An 18,121-nucleotide genomic window follows, 5' to 3' on the forward strand; every position below is an offset into this window, starting at 1 on the left:
GTGCTCGCTATTATGTGGCACCTTTTGGAAACTCAGATAATGATGGCACTAAAAGATTTACCTTGAAAACCAGCATTCTGTCAGTGACAGATGGCCAAAGCAGTCCTGTACGTAATGCCTTAACCACAGTTAGACAAAGCTGTGTTTGTTTTGTTGTTTTGTTTTTTAAATAACGTAAGAAAGAACTACTCTCAGTACACATACAGTTTTCTGTCCACATCAAGGCATTTTATTGAGGTATAAACTTTGCAGAAGATGAGGTAACAATTTGCATAGGAATTATGCAAAAATAACTTCACAACTAACATTTACTTGGCATTAACTGCTGCAGCTGGAGAAAGACTTGACAATTCCGGCCTGCTGATTCTCCTCCGTGCACAGTTCTGTTAATGCTAGTGGTAGGACCATGCCGAAGGTACAGCAGTTGTAGCTGAGGAAACCAGTCAGATGCAAAATGCTGTCAGACACCTTTTACAGCTTCTTTTCAAAGGCTTGTGTTAGTGATTACTGAAATGGAAAATGCTACAGTTTAAATAAAGTAAGCCTGTCCCATGTCAGACAGGAGATGCTAACATCCCCGTAACAGTGACTGTGTGTGGTTTTTGGTGTTGGTTGTTAAGAAAGCTTCTTATGTTACTGGAATAAAAAGGCCTCCGTTTTCAACATCAGTACTTGGGATTTGGCAGTTGAATCTTAAATCATCGGATGCGTTAAGGCTGAAACATGGAAGTCTTAGTAAACATACATACATACATTCTTGTGCTACTGAACACTCCTCTTTAGGTACTTATATGAAAATAAGTATGTGCTTTGTTTCCTTAATTTCAGACTTTAAGAAACTCTATATCAATGTACCTTGAGAAGTGGGCCCAAATGATGATCAACAAGTGTTGCACTTGGGCTGGGGCAATCCCTAACATGAGTACACACTGGGAGAACAACTCCTTGAAAGCAGCCCTGAAGGACTTGGGGGGGTAGATGGTCTATCTATCTATCTGACTTAACGAGGCTGCTGGTATCCCGGGCTGCGTCAAAAGAGGGGTGGCCAGCAGGGAGAGGGAGAGGATTTACCCCCTCTACTCTGCCCTCATGAAACCTCATCTAGAGTACTGCATCCAGGCGCGGGGCCCCCAGCACAAAGAGGATATGGAACTGCTGGAGTAGGTACAGAGGGTTGGAATACCTCTGCCATGAAGATAGGCTGAAGGAGCTGTGCTTGTTCAGCCTGGAGAAGAGAAGGCTCTGAGGAGACCTCACTGCAGCCTTCGAGTACTCAAAGGGTGATTACGAGCAGGAGAGGGGGACCGACCTTTTAGACAGTGTGACAAGGTGAGGGAAAATGGCTTTAAACTAAAAGAGAGGTAACTTAGGGTAGAAGTTAGGGGGAAAATTTCCACTGAAGAGGGTGGTGGGGCACTAGAGCAGGTCACCCGGAGGAGCTGTGGACACCTCATCCCTGGAGGCATTCAAGGCCAGGTTGTATGGGAACCTGAGCAGCCTGAGCTGGTAGGTGGCAGCCTTGTCCATGGCAGAGGGTTGGAACTAGATAAGCTTTACTGTCCTTTCGCCCCCAAGCCATTCTGTGATTCTATAACTTTTAGCATAGCTCCCTTGAACGTGTGGGGAGAAGAGTTCAAACAAATTTCACTTTAGTCAGGAATACAAAAAGTTTCTTATTAAAAGTTCAGTTACTATTCAACATGTAGAACATTCCTTGCTGGTGAATGTTAATATTCTAAGACCTAGTAGCAATTCCTGCAGAGTAAGAGTCGTGATATCATTAGAACTATACTATAAAATGTACACAGGCATATATAGAAAATTAACCACAGAAACATCAGTTTTCCATTGAAAGTCATTATTCTAAACCAAAAAGATTATCAAAATACAAAAACAGCTTAAAAAACAGCCTGAGGTAAGAGTTAAATGCAAATGGCAATCTTTTTCTTAAAAAAATAACTGTATTGAAATTCTAAGTACTCAGAAAGTTACTTACTGTCAATAAAAACTTTCACTAACAATCGTAAAGAGCACTTTACCTAATACAAAAGTATATAAACATTGTACAACAGATTCAAAGTCAAAAAGTACAACACTGTACTTGCATTTCTTTTAAAAATATATAGTTACGACAATTCAAACTTTACCATACACACAGTTAATTGCCTTTGGATTAGCTGCTACTGTTGTCCACAGAACAGTCAGCTAACTCTGTGTGCTGCTGACTTTCAGATGTGCTAGGACATATTTTACCAAGTCCGTTTGCCTGAGAAAGTCGTTGGCTGTAAAACAAAATGTAGGCTTGAGCCTTGCATACTTCTTCCATAGTGCACATGTTGAGTTTTGAATCATTGCAGTGTACCCAAAATCCTAAAATGAAGAAATAACAGCAAACAAAGAAAACAAAAACACCCATCAGGACAACGGTCACTGGTTTGAAGTGGACTCGGTCTACTTAATCCCATTTAACAAGAGTTGCTTTGAAATACTATGCTATTTCAATTGAGCTACTGTATCTACCTGTCTCTCCCCTTTAAAAGCTCAGCTTAATTTTCTCAAATTTACAAGAGGGTTTAGAGACAGAACAAGCTTAACTTGTCAATAGAGAAATGGCGCTGTTTTGGTCTACCAACTGCAATTCTCATTCCGGGCAGTTCAGCTACAAGTGACACCCTTTTGCATTTGAGAAAAGATAGTAAATTAATCAGTTTAGAATTATGAACACTCTTTTCTCCCACACTTGTATTTCACAGCTGGTTCCTACCTCCTTCTGAATTGTAGCAGTAGGCAGTGTAGTGCCCTGAGCCAAATCCTTTCCCATGATGCATTACTACAGCAGACAAGTCGTAGATAAAGCAGTCTGGTAGGAGAGACTTGAGGGATTCTCTGCAGCAGTAAGGCTCCATGTTCAGTATTTGATCAAAATTAACATGCACGCCGATCTTTTCACGATGATTGCGTCCTGACCACCTAGAAAGTTAAGTCACATGAAAACTTATATTTTTTAGAACAAACAACTCTGAATGCTGCATTCTTAAAACAAACAGCTAGCTTTGTTACTGTCTTTACACACCAAATAGACGTGAATTTGCTATTTTCTCCAGACTTACTTTGTCAGAGAATCATGGAATGACTTGAATTGGAAGAGACCTTAAAGCTCATCTAGTTCCAATGCCCCCCCTGCCATGGGCAGGGTTCCCAAACACTTATTTCAAGACCTTTTGGAATGTGTCTATAGTACCCACTATCTTCATCTTCTGAATGATCCATCTTAAGATCTTACTGTAATGGTATTTCCACATACTAAATGCCCTTTTCAGTTTCCTTCCTATTCTGGACCAGTTCTGTGCCAATGGCTGGACTATGAGTTCTCAGCGATGCAGTCTTCCCTTCCTTACTCTCAAGTAAATGCATCGATGTATTTGGTTATATGAAGGTTATGTGAGACTTCTAACTGAATACAATCTCAGCTTGTACATTAGTGAAGGAATGTTCACTTTACTTGAGGATAACACAATCAATTTTTACCAGCAGAGTTCACAGCAGGATTAGTAGGTTCCGATTGAAAAGAAGGATGAAATAATTTTTATATTAAAGTAGTACGTAGTTGGAAAACAAAAAGTCAGTTCTCTACTTATATTATAGCTTACTGATGTTTAAATTGAGAAAGGAAAATAAGTTTCTATTATTATTTCTCACCACACCATTAACTGAAATTAAACTGATGCTGAAGAACATTGATCTCAAACAATGGAAGAGGACAATGTGGGTCAATCTGCAACGCCATTTGTTGTGGTTTACTTACCTAAACCTCTTCAGGTGTAATCGGAGAACCTGAGGTAGTCGACACACCATAAGCTGCTTCTGAGCTTCTGTGAGTATAACTGGTTTAGAAGAAAACTTCCTGCGTTTTGCTGAGGCCAAACACACAGTTACATAACACAGATCTTGCTAATAGCCTTGTATTTATCCACCGTATTTGTATGAATTTAAATAGCTATGGAATGCATCTCCTTAAAAAGAATACACGAGATCCATTCTGCAAGGCTTACTTTATGATTTAAGTGTAAAATACTTGTAGTCACTTAGGTCATTCATTCACTTCAATTTAAAAAGCTGATAGGTTCTTCAGCTGGGAATAGCAGGATCCCCATGAGTGTGTGATCAGACTTCATTTAAGAAGAGCATCACACCTTAAAACATTCTTTGAACTATTCCCTTTCTAGGAAGTAATAGCTGCCACAGTGACAAAACAGCAGGACATAAGAAGAACTTTGCTTTTAATGCAACATATTTTTAAGACTCGTAGTATTTTACTTTTATGCTTTTACTATCAGTCTGTTTCATATTTTACACAGAGAACATATGTATGAGTACATACTGCCTTTACTCACTGTTGCACTGATCACACGCATATATCTTTCCTTCCAAAGCTTCAGTTTCTGTAAACTTGGCCAGCATTTCAGTCAGCGGGCAGGGATACTGCGATGCCATCTCCTTGCCATTGCAGTGATACCTCTCGGGGAACTCCAGTGACAGGTCCCAGAAAGGTTCTATGGTGTTTGATTTATTGTCACAGGCAAGGCATGTAACCTGTAAAACAATATTTCACAAATTGGTTACACCCAAAAGCTTACTTCGCTAAAAGCATTCCGTAACAATATAGCTCCAAAAATATACATATATTTACATTACTTTCCTAAGGATAACGAATGGAACCAAAACAGGAGGCATAGCCATTGAAGAAAGGTAATGATACAGCTAATCTCTTTTCTCTGGAGCAGCATGTCCAATACTGCTACCACAAATGGCTAAGTGCTTCTATGTTTTACTGAGAAACAAGTGTCAAAATGATCTGTATGGCACTCTGGAACAGAAAGCAGGCAGTGGAATTGCTGGAGTCTTTTCTCTAAAAATAAATACTCCAGAACACTCCTTTGAAGAAAACTCAACAGGGAAAAATAATGCATTTCTTTCAGTAAGTGGATGCATCATCACATTGGGGAAGGGACAAGCAGTAAGGCATGGTAAGTGAAATGTCAGGAAGAGAAGCAAGTCAACCTCAAAAGTCCAGATAAGACAGCTGGAGGCAATTAACCCAGGCTAACATTCAATATTTAGGGAAGTAAGTTAAAAGCAGTAGATCTCCTAAGCTTGAATGGCAAAATATTAGATCTTTGTTTGTAATGCAATCTTCTAAAGGCCAGGTCGAGTTGCTAATAGAAGAGCGCCACAGCATTTCATTCTTCCTCCCAGTGATCTCCATCCTCCTAAGATCCATGTGGGTGAATCATTCTTCTGAGTAGCTGAACCTACACAGTAGTGAAACTCCATTTAGACTATAACTAGAATAGTTCATAAAGGCTATGAAGAAATATCAAAAACCTGAAGTTTATGTGAGACTAAAGATGCTCCCCTTTGTTCAGTGCAACAGTGAAAGTGTGATACAATCCTAAATCTGAGATCTTTACTGGGAAGAATGTATTTATTTCTTGGCTTAGGAGTTGCTGTTGACCACTATCAATCAGCTCTAACCTCAATGCTCTAGCAAATATGTCATCTGGCTTTTAACTGAGCTATCTGAGCACACAGATAGCTGTGACAAAACTTCCATAACCACCCAACATGCTCCCATGTGCTCCCCAGCAACTAAACTTTCCCATGAAAAAGATTACAGGAACTCAAAACTTTCAAGTCAGGCCTACTTTCGAGGTAACTCCTACCTGCCAGCAGAGAATAACAGTTGGGTGTGATGAAAAAAAATATATTTGTTTTATAGTAAATGGAATATGCAAGTTTTCAACCACAAGGGTAAATAACTGCCACGTAAGATCTCTATAAGCACGTTTCCTTTTTAAGGGAACAGCACGAGTTGCTGGGGACAACTAATGCAAAGACACAGTAATACAGGAATGGAGATCCACAGTGGATCCAAGCATCGTTGTCAAACAGGCCAGCCTTGGTGTTGCTGTCTGACATACATTCAGGGTAGCTCCCTTCAGTAGGTTAGTAGGCCATCGTGAGACTGAAAACGCCCTTTTAATTTTCCTGTGAAAGTTTGCTGTTACTTTTCACCCTGCTTTGTTACTTCCGGGCTATTTACATAAAGGGAGATCTGTCCCTTATGGTACCTTCCTTCTGTGCGCTCCTGTGAGTAATTATTTAATGCATTTAGCAGCCACAACAGCTCATACCCAATCCATGCGGTAGCTGCCTAATGCACGTGGATATTTGCGTACAGGCACACGTGTTTAGCAGCAGAGTTGGCAGAGCAGTTGGTTGCTTTACATGCTAAGAAGAAAACGCCTCTGCCTTGTTCTTAGAAAACAAAACTTCGAATTTACACAGCAGAAAAGAGACTCTTTTGTTTTAATTTACGCTGACAGGAGCTCCTTTTTTAAGCGCGAACATCTGGCAACGTTTCAAAGCCACAAACTATTAGTAATTCAGAGCTGGAATCTAGACTTGGGAGACATAATGATCCACTTGGCCACAGTTCAAGCTAACTCCAGCATAAACACGGGATGACTAATAGATTTCTGCTGTACAAACGGGTGATTTTGGTGGGCCAAGAGTTTATTGAATGGATGAGTTACTTAAGCGAGAATTTGCTGAACTTGAATGCACACTGAAGATTAATGGGCTTAGGATGAAGTACACACACCAACACAGAAGAGGTAATTTTAACAAGTCCTCAGGTTTTAAATCTAGCTTGCCACGTTAATAACCTAGTTCATTTTAAGATCCTCTTTCTCAACTAGTTAATAAATGCTATCCCAAAGGAAAACAAACGTGTAATTGGCTCAGCTTCCAACTTTGGTCCCTTGGAAAAAAGAGCAGACCCACGTACTGACGCACAGCTGCACCAAAGGCGAGTGGAGGTAAACTGTTAAAAGAATGATCGGGGCTGTTGGCAAACTCACAGCAGCCAAGTACCCTGGCTATGTGAATAACCATACAGCCAACCCTACCGCCATTGTGCAATAGCTGCTCCTGTGCGCACCCACAGAGTGCTAAATGAGATGTAAATAAGGGCAGAATAGATCAAACCTATTTCCCTGTGCTAGGCTTGAGCTCCCCACTTGGGTCAGTGAGAAGCAGGAGGATCTCTCCCTCAGCTAGCACCCATCTGCGCTGGGGCTCACCACAACGCTGCCACCTTTCCTAAGAGGGATCACTCATGCTCCTCTGGTATCCGCACAGCTCAGCCCCAATTTCTGTATCTCTCCAACCCTTTTCTTTTTGCTATGACTATGCACGACAGAAACAAGGGATTGAATTTGGCTGAGCAATCTGATTAGTGATGTGTGTATTTTACAGCTGGGTTTTTGAAAACCGGAGTTTAATTTCACCTCTCTCTGTTACGTTCTGCAATTGCTATTTTAGGAAGTCTTAAAGTTGTCATTATAACAAATCTGCAGGAGAAGTTTACATTAGAGCTAAGAAAGTGAACTACTGTTTTTAGCTAGCTGAAATCCCTACTTTGTGCTCTGCCCGGCCGTGCTCTCATGCCTTGAAATACGAGTGCTATATACAATTGTTTGGTTAAAGCTCAGCATTCAGTCGTGGGCCAAAGGCCAGACTGAAAGGAGCTGGGTCAGATTGCTTGACTCGAGCTAAGAACGGAGGCCGCTCAGACAAGCATCACTGAGCCCGCAATAATTTGATGGACAGCCACTGCCCCAGATGGCATTCAGCCTAAATGCAACCAAAGAAAATAGTTAACATATTGCCGCAGAAGAAGGCAGCTCCAACATCAGCTCTGTTTTGCCTCTGTTCCCTACACTCGCATGGAAGAAAGATGACTGCTACCATCTCTGTTCTAAGAACAGCAAGTTGGCCAGCTGTTTTTGTGCTTTCACTACTACGGAAGTTTTCACTCTCTAAGCAGCTATCTATTTAAAGATAGCAGTTGAATTTTTCCACAGTGAAGTAATCAAAGGGGATTTGATTTGTAGGATGCTGCTACAATTTGGCATTCCAACATGACAGCCTGTACTGTATTTCTTCAGCTACAAACACAACTGGAATTTGTAGTGACCAGTGTACACCATCATCAAAACGATCCCTATCTATTTAACACAACAGCGCAAGCAAAACCACAGTGAACCACGGCCTGTGATTCAATGGCCTCCTACAGATCAACTGAAAATGCTACCACCTGGGTGCAAAGCAACTGGCCAACCATTTTGTGGTTCAGGCGACACAGAAAAGCACGGCGGCTATACATGTAAGTATAAAACCAGCACATTGTAGAAATCAGAACACAGAAACCAGCACACAGGTTGCGGGTTGGTGTAAGTTTAAACACTCCTGTCACCTACCTGGAATTCCCACAGCTTGTAGAAGTTTATTCGGTGTGAGACTTGGTACCCAGCACTGCGTGGCTGTCACCACCGCATTCCCCCCCACATTTACACTCAGAGCACAGCACCCAAAGCTGAAGGGCTTCAAACAACTCAAAGATTGCTCATTTCCCCTATTCTCAGCCAAACTGTGTCCCGAAGCACACCAGTTAAGCAAGTAAATGGATTAAGAAGTGCATAAAGAGGTGCCGCCTTTTAAAAGCTCCAACTTCATTTACATCTGTTAGAACCGAATCACTCCCCGGCCTCCCGCATATTCATTTCTCTGAGCGCTGAAGTCTCGGGCAGCGCTCAGCTGGGGGAGGCACGTTGCCCACATTGTGTCTCAGGCATTTCCTAGCGCAAGATGCGAGCTTGCTGCTCTACACACATCAGTTTCTGCTAACATCATTTCTGTAGCCGTGTGGGACACAATTTTCCAAAGGCGGTGCTGAAAATACACACTTGCGTGGAAAGCGAAAATCTGCTATTACAAATCCCGCATTTCTAAAAAATATACCTGCCCACGACTCCCTGCTTAACGCTGAGGGGAAAAAAACCACCTGAAATAAAGATAGTTTAGAAACGGTTGCGTACCGTGCTAATTAGCCGGGACCATTTAAAAAGCTAAACCAAAAGAACCTCAGGGACAGCGGCTAACCTACTTGAAGTGTCCTTGAAGGGTCTGTGGGTCAGTTGAGATCAGCTTAGCATCGGCACAAAACTTCCCAGCGCATTCTCCTTTGCCTTTCCCATTGAAGGATCAAGGATAGGAGAGAATGGGTCTCCCTGCTTCCACAAGAGTATAAGCATGGGATTGAAAATAACTGGGTTTTTAATGGGGGGTGTTGGCATCTCTTTGCCGTCCCAGTAGGTTAAGAGGGATGGGGCCCCTGCTTCAGCAGATCTGCGTCTGAAAGCATTTGTTTACAAGGTTTATTCCGTTGCCCAAGAAATATTACAGCACAACACCCTTCGGGCAATCACTGGAGAGAGACTAGCACATAAAAGAGGAAAGAGAGGATTTTCCAGCTGTGTCTTAAATACCCACAGTTTCCAAGGGAAGGAAAGTTTCACAATCAGTACTGCAGAGTAAAAATCTCTAGCCCTAAAGAGGATCTCAGAGTCAATAAAGCTGATAAAAAAGCCAAGAAGCAATCTACTTGTCTACACTCATGCTATTCTTGGATTTACTTGTTACCTAGTTTTGTATTCCATAAGGAAGTATGAGGTTTCAAGCAGTAGCTGAGGAAGACTTAGTGTGAATCAGTTGACTGAGGCCAGAACAAAACACAAACTCATCTAAAAGGTGTTATTGTTTTGACAGCACCTAAAGCTTTTCCTGGTTATCCAAAGGAAACCTGAGTAAGATTATTATACACTCTGTTTCCTTCTTTCTTACATTCTGAATAGTTACAGAGCTGAATCAGGCAGCTGTTTCTGAAGGCAAATTCCAGACAATGGTTTCCCTTCAACTTAAAACAGAATGGCTACGAGAGGGACAACGTTTTATTGCACACGTGAAAGTAATGCAAAACCAGAGTAAACATACAGCTTATCTGCATTGTAAGCCATCCTCTGTGTACTGTATCAAGAACAGTTCCTGAGGTTTAAAGGTCAAGTAGGCTGGCTTCGCTGCACTTGAGTGTCTCATAGAATCAAATATCTTTAACTAATACTTTCAGTACTAATGGATAATAACTTTTTCATGAAGCTAAAATGGAATGCAGCTGCTGCACAGCTTCTCAACTCTCCTTACTCACTGAATTAAGATGTGCTTTACAAAATACTCTCGATTAAAGACCCATATAACAAATGCAGCATGCTATGGCTTCAGCTACCTTCTAGAGGGAAAAACTCTACAACTGCTACAGCTTATAAGCAGAAAACACTGAGCACTTAAGGACAAAGACTACATTCCTCACTTCTAAAGAATGAACATTGTCAAAGATGTGGTGGTATTGCCGTTCAAAATGCTAGTGAAAAGTAATCTGAAGAAAGGAGTGAGAGAACACAAAGGGCACACCGGGAGGTCCGCTGCTGGGCACTACCTGTGGAAACTGCCTCAGGAGCCAGGGAGAAATTACTGCAGCACACTTTTTCTTGTTCCGCTCATTCGAGGCTCTTTGAAGTTCATCAGGGCTGAATTTTGCACACAGATATTGGCCATCTGGAGTAAAAAGAACTGTGCGTTGCAGTCATCGCATAGCTTGAATCTGTTTAGTTCCCTTTCAGGCTCACTCGATGACACTTCAGTGAATTCTCATTAGTCCCCTCCTTAGTTACAGGAACGTGGGAGGGTTTCTAGTCACAAACCTCTTTAGATAAAGCTAAAAAACATGTGAAAGAAGCAATACTACTGAAATAGTGTCTTCAGAGCCCCAATAAGTCTTCCAGAAAATGACTCCTATTAGAATTCTAGGAATGCAAAGCACACCTTGACAGCCTGCCTAAGCAATTACTTTGTTTTTCTATCAAAGTCGCTGTTGGAGAGGACGGTGATCTTCAAACAGATTTAATGATACGATGTATTAGACACATATCAGTGCAACCCTTATACAAGAGATAACCACCTTAGGGAAGAAGTAAGTATGCCAGTATAAGTGCTCTTACATTGGGCTAAACAGAAGGTAATGGATAATCTATTTTTATTAGCAGGTGTACCAGTTTCTAACAGTTAAACCCTAAAATGAACTAAAAGTTAATATATCCTGCAATACAACTCTAATTTTAAAAGTCCTGCTGGCTTATAAAGTTTACTGATCGCAGCAGAAAGCAATCCTACCTCAGCTAAAAACCATTTGCATTTCTAGCTTTACATACACAGATACTGAACCAGCACTCCAGTTGTCAAAGTAGGGGCAATACCCACATTTCTGTTAATTGTCACAAACCTCTATTCATTCACACGAGGTATCCATTACATGTCTCTGCACTACCTCAGTGATGTGTGCACATGTACCACAGACCAATTCCAGAAGACCAAGGCTGTCTCATCTCAGCCTCTGTTCCTGATGTAGTGCAATCAGTTTTACGATGCGTTCAACAGCATTTATTTGTTAATTCACAGATATTTGCATGCACACACAGCTGGGGTATGCATAAAACTCAGTGGGCACACTGAAGTGCTTAACAGGAAGCCAAAAAGAAAATGAGAGCAATTGGGGAAGGGGGGGGGGAGGGGAAAGGGCAGTTTGACAATAAAAAGGAAAACCACCATTGCCTCCACCCCACAAATTTGGTTCCTGTGCTACAGAGCTTTCTGTATCTTTCTGTTGCAACAGAAAGGAAGGATTAATATCCTTGTGCAAAGCCATAGCCAACTAGGTACTTTAATCATATAATCATGGAATGGCCTGGGTTGAAAAGGACCACAATGATCATCGAGTTTCAGCCCTCCTGCTATGCGCAGGGTCGCCAACCACCAGACCAGGCTGCCCAGAGCCACATCCAGCCTGGATTTTTAATTGTAAATTCTTTATTACTGCATATCAGTTGATGTTCAGAAGCAAAGTCATATGTTTATCAGAAGCTTCAAGAACGTGTTTTACAATACCAAATTTATAACTTCCATGTTCATCAGGTGACTTTTCTATTTTTGGGAGTAGCCAAATGACCTTACTTCCAAAACTGTCTGTACCATATCCTCCCCATCCCTCCTCAGTAGTTAAACATGTATTAACCTTTGAAGGGTGCCAACCATTGGCAAGTATAAATCTGTAACTACAAATCATTACACATCTTAAAAAGATCACAAAATCATACCTGACTTAATAGCTGTCCATGAAAAATGTTGTTCACCACATTCAAAACCTGTTTTATAAGTTTTCTTTGAGCAGCAGGGATGAGAGCTGGGTATCTGGTCCCCGTAGTCTCCAGTTCCTGCTGCACTTTATCCAAAAGTTCACAAAGGAATTCCTGAGCATCTTGTTGGGCATATCCTCTGAAGGCTGGAATTAGTCTCCAGACAGAATGAAGCATGGCAAAAGGAGACACCAGCGCCCATTTGCCAGACCACATCACTTGAAACAGAGTATGCAGCTCGTGACAAAGAGAAATATGCTTTGAACTGGGCTCCCTGGGCTGAATGAGTTCCATATTTCTACTTTTTGATGCTCCTCCACTTAATCCAGAGGATAAATTAGATCGTCTCACAGAAGATGATCCCCTTCCTTTCTCTTGGTTCTCATTCGCCTGTAATGTTGAAGCAGTTACTGACGAGCGCCTGGATGAAGACCTGGTTTTACCACTGGCCGCTGTTGCCAGCAGTTCCTGAGTTTGGTTGAGATCCAGCTTTAAGAAGCATTCTCGAAAAATAAGTAAGTGACTTAATACCTGCAGGATAGAATTCATATAGCACGTGTTTCCCAGGTTCCTCAGTCCTGTTACCCCTGGAGTCACGGTGGGCCTTCGTTTAATTGGAGAGTCACCTATCTTTTTCAATCTTACTTCATCTGAGGTATACGTTTCTTTCAACTCCGACACGGATTCCGTGCTCTGTGATGTCTTTTGCGTGACGGATGCAGTTTGTGAGGACATTCTCATCTGGTTTTGTAAACGGCAACTCTTTCTTGGAGGCATCTTTTCCATCTCTTCCTTCAACTGGCGCTTTCGTTCCTGCCTTCTCTTTCTAGCTTTGTTCCTCCTTTCCTCCTCTTCTTCCAAACGCTTCTCTTCTTCCAAAATCTTTTTTCCGCTAGGTGTCAGCTGGAACCACGACCTGAATATTTTGCCCATGAACGCGCGCCTTCTGTGCCACAGTGCTGTGAACATGCGGTCTTGATTGCGAAGCAAGGCCTGGGCACCATCGTGTGAAAGGTAGGAATCATCGCTGGCACCCATGGAACGCAAAGTCCTCCCGCTACGAGTAGTACACTCATACTTTTGACTCTTGATTGCACTTAATGTACTTCGCAACAGTTTTATATCACCAGTTGCATTATCATTAAGAACATAATCATCACAGAGATAACAGAAAACATACAGCTCGTTTACTTCCAACGCCACCGGGTGACCGTTCTCCTGAAAGTGCTTTAGTGCATGTTCTTCAATGTATCTCCCACACGCCACGTGCGAGCAGCTGAGGCATGCCCACACTGACTCGGTAGTATTGCAGTCCACGCAATGCCATTTCTGTGGATTCAGAATGGAGTGATCTTGGGCCAGTCGCAGGCGTCCTATGTGCTTACACTTATCCATTGTTAGAACTGAAACTGCAGAGATACACTAGCGAAATACATCATCCAAACTATTTTCTGCCCGTGACATTTCCATCTGCAACTAAAAAGAAAAAGAAAAACAAAACAAAAACAGAAGGTTCATAAACACCCAACTGCAGCACTGTGATAGATGTCAACATGCCAAACTCCTATTTGAGGTCAAGATCATGATCTTCATTCATCTCAGTCCCACCGAATGCATCATGGCATTCAGTTACACAGAGACAAAATTAACACTATCATCAGCAGGCTGATCCTCAGACTAGTGTGACTGCTGCTGTTCAGATTCCCAGCACCCTCTGGCTCAAGACTGAACTATACCGGCCTGGGTTTTGTTGTTGTGTCCCCCGCCCCCCCCCCCCGTCTCCAAAGAGGCAGCAATTTATTTTAAACACACTGTTTGAGACTTTGGATAGAAACACCATTTGAAATGTTCCTATTAATCCTATCTCTAAGCACACAGGTGCAGGAGTGCAAGGTTCACTTAAATGTATTATGTTTACACAGTATGCCCAGTGTAGACAAATGAGACTTTATACAACTCAAACCTTTAATTAAACCACACCTTTAATTAAATCACTGCAGCTTTGTGCTCAGGCAAACCTTGTATCAGTGCATCCTTCAACAACGTATCTTCAAATAAGTACATTTTAACAAGTGACCCTAACACCACTGGGGAAAAAAAGAAAAGAATAATAAAAAAAAGATGATGATGATCTGGAAAAGACAACTTCTTTCTTCATGAGACAGAGATACCATTAGATATCCAGCTCAACTCGCTAAAAACACTATGCTAAAAATTGGATTTTGAACATTTGTCTAATTACTGTCTTAAAAAGTCACTTCAAATGTGACTAAGGTTGGCTTACATCCTTTTATAAGTTTATGTGGTATCATTTATTTGTTCAAACTTGCTGTATTTACTTTCTCCTGTAAGGTGCATTTACCTAAAACAAATAGGCAGGCTCTGACTAACAGGAATTAAAGAGACAGTGATTCATTCTTTCTTTGCCTTCATGAAGTCTAAAGAGAGATGGCAAAACCAGCCTAGTTGAGAGATATCGCCTAGAGACAAACGATGTGTCAGGAAGCAATTATGTCTGACCTGGAGCGTTTGTGCCCACGATGTCACTGACTAGAAAGGTGAAATTAAAGAGCACACAGCATCCATCCCAGCGAGCACAGTACTCATCGGATGAAAGTTACTTCACTTGAGCAGGACAAGTGCTTGTGAAATATGCAGGTTATGCCAACCAAGACCTAAGTTTTGCCATTACAAATGTGTGCACAGTGTGGACCTTGCCGGGGCTGTACATCAAGGTCCAGGACTCCGTGCTCTGCAGATGAGTAAGCCAGCTGCAAGATGTTATGTGATTTAGATTGCTCTGGATAGAATCCAAAGGACCTGACACGCAGAAGAAATGATTAATTGAGTTAGAAAAGGTGTCTGCCTTGCGCTTGATCAGGGCAGTCCTAACATCTGATGACATGACATCGAGGAAGGGAAGCAGGTATAAAAGCAGCAACTGAACAGGAAAGTAGCTTCACTTTTCTCACCTGGTAATTACATTAAAACCACAGTTAAAAGATTTAACAACAACAACACAGCTTCGATCAGCTAATCACCCCGTGGCTAATGCCCGTTAAGAAGTTTCGACACACCAAAAAGCAGCAACAAACGCACACATAGTTGGCACCCAGAGCTGCAGGCGTTGTGTTCCTCTTGCTGTCACGCAGGAAAGGCTGAGCCAGCTGTAGCGAAACCAGGAAAGTGCACCCAGTTTTACACGTCAGTCATCCTCATTCAATTAATCTGAGTGTCGCCTCCCGCCCATACCAGCTGCACCAAAGGATTTCGGGCGCTGTGACCTCTGCGTACCCACGTGGTGAATCCCAGACTGAGCTCCGGCCCCGGTGCTCCAGAGGTCAGGATCCCCTGAGCACCACAGCCAACAGATCACAAAAATAAGAGCTTTGCTGAATGCTTTCAGCTTGCTGGCGTTCACAGCATTCATTCCTTCTAAAAGGCACTCTATTCACAGGCTGCTAATGAGATTCTTTTGCAAGTAATTGTCCATACTACATTTGTTTTTAATACTGTTTTTGTAAATAAGACCACTAATTTTACCCTGTGTCTTCCCCCAGCCTGACAACTTTTCCCCAACAAAGATGAGCTTCTCTTAATAACGATGTACATAACGTGAGGAACTCACATCTCAAAGTTGTACGTGTAGGACAAACCTCCCTAGGAATACTAGAGAAACTCCTAAGTACAGCATGCTGCAGCGATTAAATAGGGTTGACAGAATTATAAGAGATGAGATTCAGCTCCGTGCTTTAGAGCTAAGCAAAATAGACACTCCTGCACAACATGTAAGTAACAGTCCTTTCCAGCAGGCAAGAAAACCAAACTGCCTTTCCCCAGGGCAGCTGGACACAGCAACACCATCAGTCAGCCCTGTACTGACCGCCTTACCTCTGAAGTCATGCTGTGAACACTGTGCCTTATCTTTTCTTCCCTATGATATTATACACCCAAAAAACTATTTTTCATTTGAAAAGTCCCATCAATAGTGATACTACACTGCTTACATGGCTGAACGTAAGCACAGCGTGAGCGCTGTAGGACACGGAGTGCTAAAGTACTGAGACTAAATCCGATGGGAAAGTTTATAACCTTTAGATTAAAACCGAACAGATGAGAAGTGGCGAGACAAGTCGGGGGAATAAGACTGAAGTTGCGAATAATGTGTAAAGTTCATTAGAAAACAAAACAAACCTGGGTGCTGACTGATGCACCCGGTAGAAATCTGCAGCCGAAGTAAAAACAAGTAAAGGCTGCGCTGCCAAAAATCCCTACAGAAAGTTATTCAGCGCTCCTCGCGCTTTCTTCTCTCCCCGGGCTCAGCTCTCTGCACACACACAAAGAAGCGGGGAATTAATGGACCAGCAGCGCAGAGATCGGCCCCCCGAGCAGCAGCCGCAGAGCGCTCCAGAAAGCAGCGAGCTGCCTGCCCACGGGCACGGCCGGCTCCACGCCCCCAAGATTCGCCACCGACAAATACACACGGACCGCGACGTTTATTCTCACGGAGCCCTGTCTCGACCTTACTCTTAGGCTCATCTCTTTTCCTCCCTCACGTCCCCTACCTGCCGCACGGCTGAAAAACAGCGATCGCGGCTGCAAGTCCGGGTAACGCGCTCTTGGCTCCTTGAAGCCAGACGCACGGTTTCCTTAAGACAGGCTCTGCTGTCGGTTTTGGGTGGGTTTTTGTTTTGTTTTGTCGCTGTTGTTTTTAAAGCCGACCCAAGCGAACCCGCAGCCCTCAGGCTAACGCTGAGACCTAAAGATCGGCGCAGCACTTCAAAAAGAAACGCTGCGAGCGACTTCCGAGCGCTGACACGAACCCCCCCCCCCCCGCCCCCCCCAGCCTCCTTCCTTCGGAGCCGCGCAGACCTACGGCTCGCTTCTCATTGCTCGTGTTTTCCTTCCAGCCAAGGAACGCTCGTGCGGTAACGCTGCCCACGAGGAGGCACGGGCGGCGAGCCGCGCTATAAGGCTCCGTTTAAAGTTTCTCACCGCCAAGAACTGCGCGTTTCCCGCAGCTGAGAACAGGCCAACGGGTACCTCGGACCCGGGCACCACTTCGTACCCCCCCCCCCCCCCCCGCTGCACACCGGCCGCCTCCCGGCCCCGCCGCCCCGCACCGGCCGTCTTGCGCTGCCAGCCCCGGCCAAGCCCGGCCGGTCCCGCAGCTCGCACCGCCGCCCCCTCCTCCCCAGGCTGAGCGAGGGCCCCTGACCCCGCTCCCCATCGGCCCCGCGCCCGCCTCGCCCCGCTCGCTACCGCCTCCCCGGCTCTTCGCCCCCGGCCGGCCGCGGGAAGCGACTCGAGCCGTCCCGCGTCGCCCACACGCACCCGTCACCCGCCGCTGCCGCCATCTTGCCCGCCCCGAGCCGCAACCTCCTCGCCCCGGCCCCTCGGCGACGTCAGCGCCGCGCGGAGGCCGCTCCCCCCCTCCACCCCGCGGGGATCCCCGCCCCGGGCCCCGCCGCCCCGAAACCCTCGGCGGCCCTCCCCTCCGCCCCCTCACGGCCCCGGTGCCGGCAGCGGGACGGCGGGGCTGAGCTTCGCGACGGGAGCGGTGGCGGCGGCCGCCCGCACAGACAGAACGACCCGGTTCGCTGGGTTGCTCCGTCTCTCTGCTTTTTTTCCTCATGTGTGCTCAAGCGGGTTTATTGGTCAGCGTGTCCGCACGCGGCGTGCTGCCTTCGCGAGCGCTGTGCTCCCCTCTCCTCACGAGCTCCTGCGCTTCCCCAAGTGTGTCGGACCTCACGGGTCTGTTTCTGGCCTCGTGTCGTCACAGCCCGCGCTCCCCGCTTCCCCACGCATCCCCTCAGTCCCCAGCTGGGAATGGCACTCGTTGTGCGGGGATGTGCGGCCCCAGCGCGGGGCCGTGGGGTGCTCGCATGGCCACCAACTCCTTCAGGCCCCGCGCGGCCCCTTTCGTCGGCCATTCACGCCACAACTATGATCTTCAAAAATGCATTTTCGTT

At 44.5% G+C, this 18,121-nt stretch overlaps 1 protein-coding gene across 8 annotated transcripts; it reads right to left on the reverse strand.

The window, feature by feature from the left end:
• Positions 1–206: 206 nt before the first annotated feature.
• On the reverse strand, positions 207–17,525 carry USP44 (ubiquitin specific peptidase 44). Of its 8 annotated transcripts, XM_025154841.3 has the most exons (10): positions 17,412–17,525; positions 16,344–16,476; positions 15,249–15,316; positions 14,670–15,121; positions 14,130–14,236; positions 12,111–13,625; positions 4,395–4,593; positions 3,806–3,914; positions 2,765–2,970; positions 207–2,370 (listed from the first exon to the last, which is right to left on the reverse strand). In XM_025154841.3, exons 6-10 carry the CDS (start codon positions 13,542–13,544, stop codon positions 2,174–2,176), a joined length of 2,145 nt encoding a protein of 714 aa, XP_025010609.1. In that variant the 5' UTR covers positions 13,545–13,625; positions 14,130–14,236; positions 14,670–15,121; positions 15,249–15,316; positions 16,344–16,476; positions 17,412–17,525; the 3' UTR covers positions 207–2,173. The 8 variants fall into 8 exon arrangements, with proteins under 8 accessions (XP_025010609.1, XP_015139424.1, XP_025010603.1 ...); XM_015283938.4 differs by lacking the exon at positions 14,670–15,121 and having other exon boundaries at positions 16,344–17,525; XM_025154835.3 differs by lacking the exon at positions 14,130–14,236 and having other exon boundaries at positions 16,344–17,525.
• Between the last annotated feature and the right edge of the window lie 596 nt (positions 17,526–18,121).

Source organism: Gallus gallus, chromosome 1, assembly GCF_016699485.2.
Source record: "Gallus gallus isolate bGalGal1 chromosome 1, bGalGal1.mat.broiler.GRCg7b, whole genome shotgun sequence".
NCBI classification, from domain to species: Eukaryota; Metazoa; Chordata; class Aves; order Galliformes; family Phasianidae; genus Gallus; species Gallus gallus.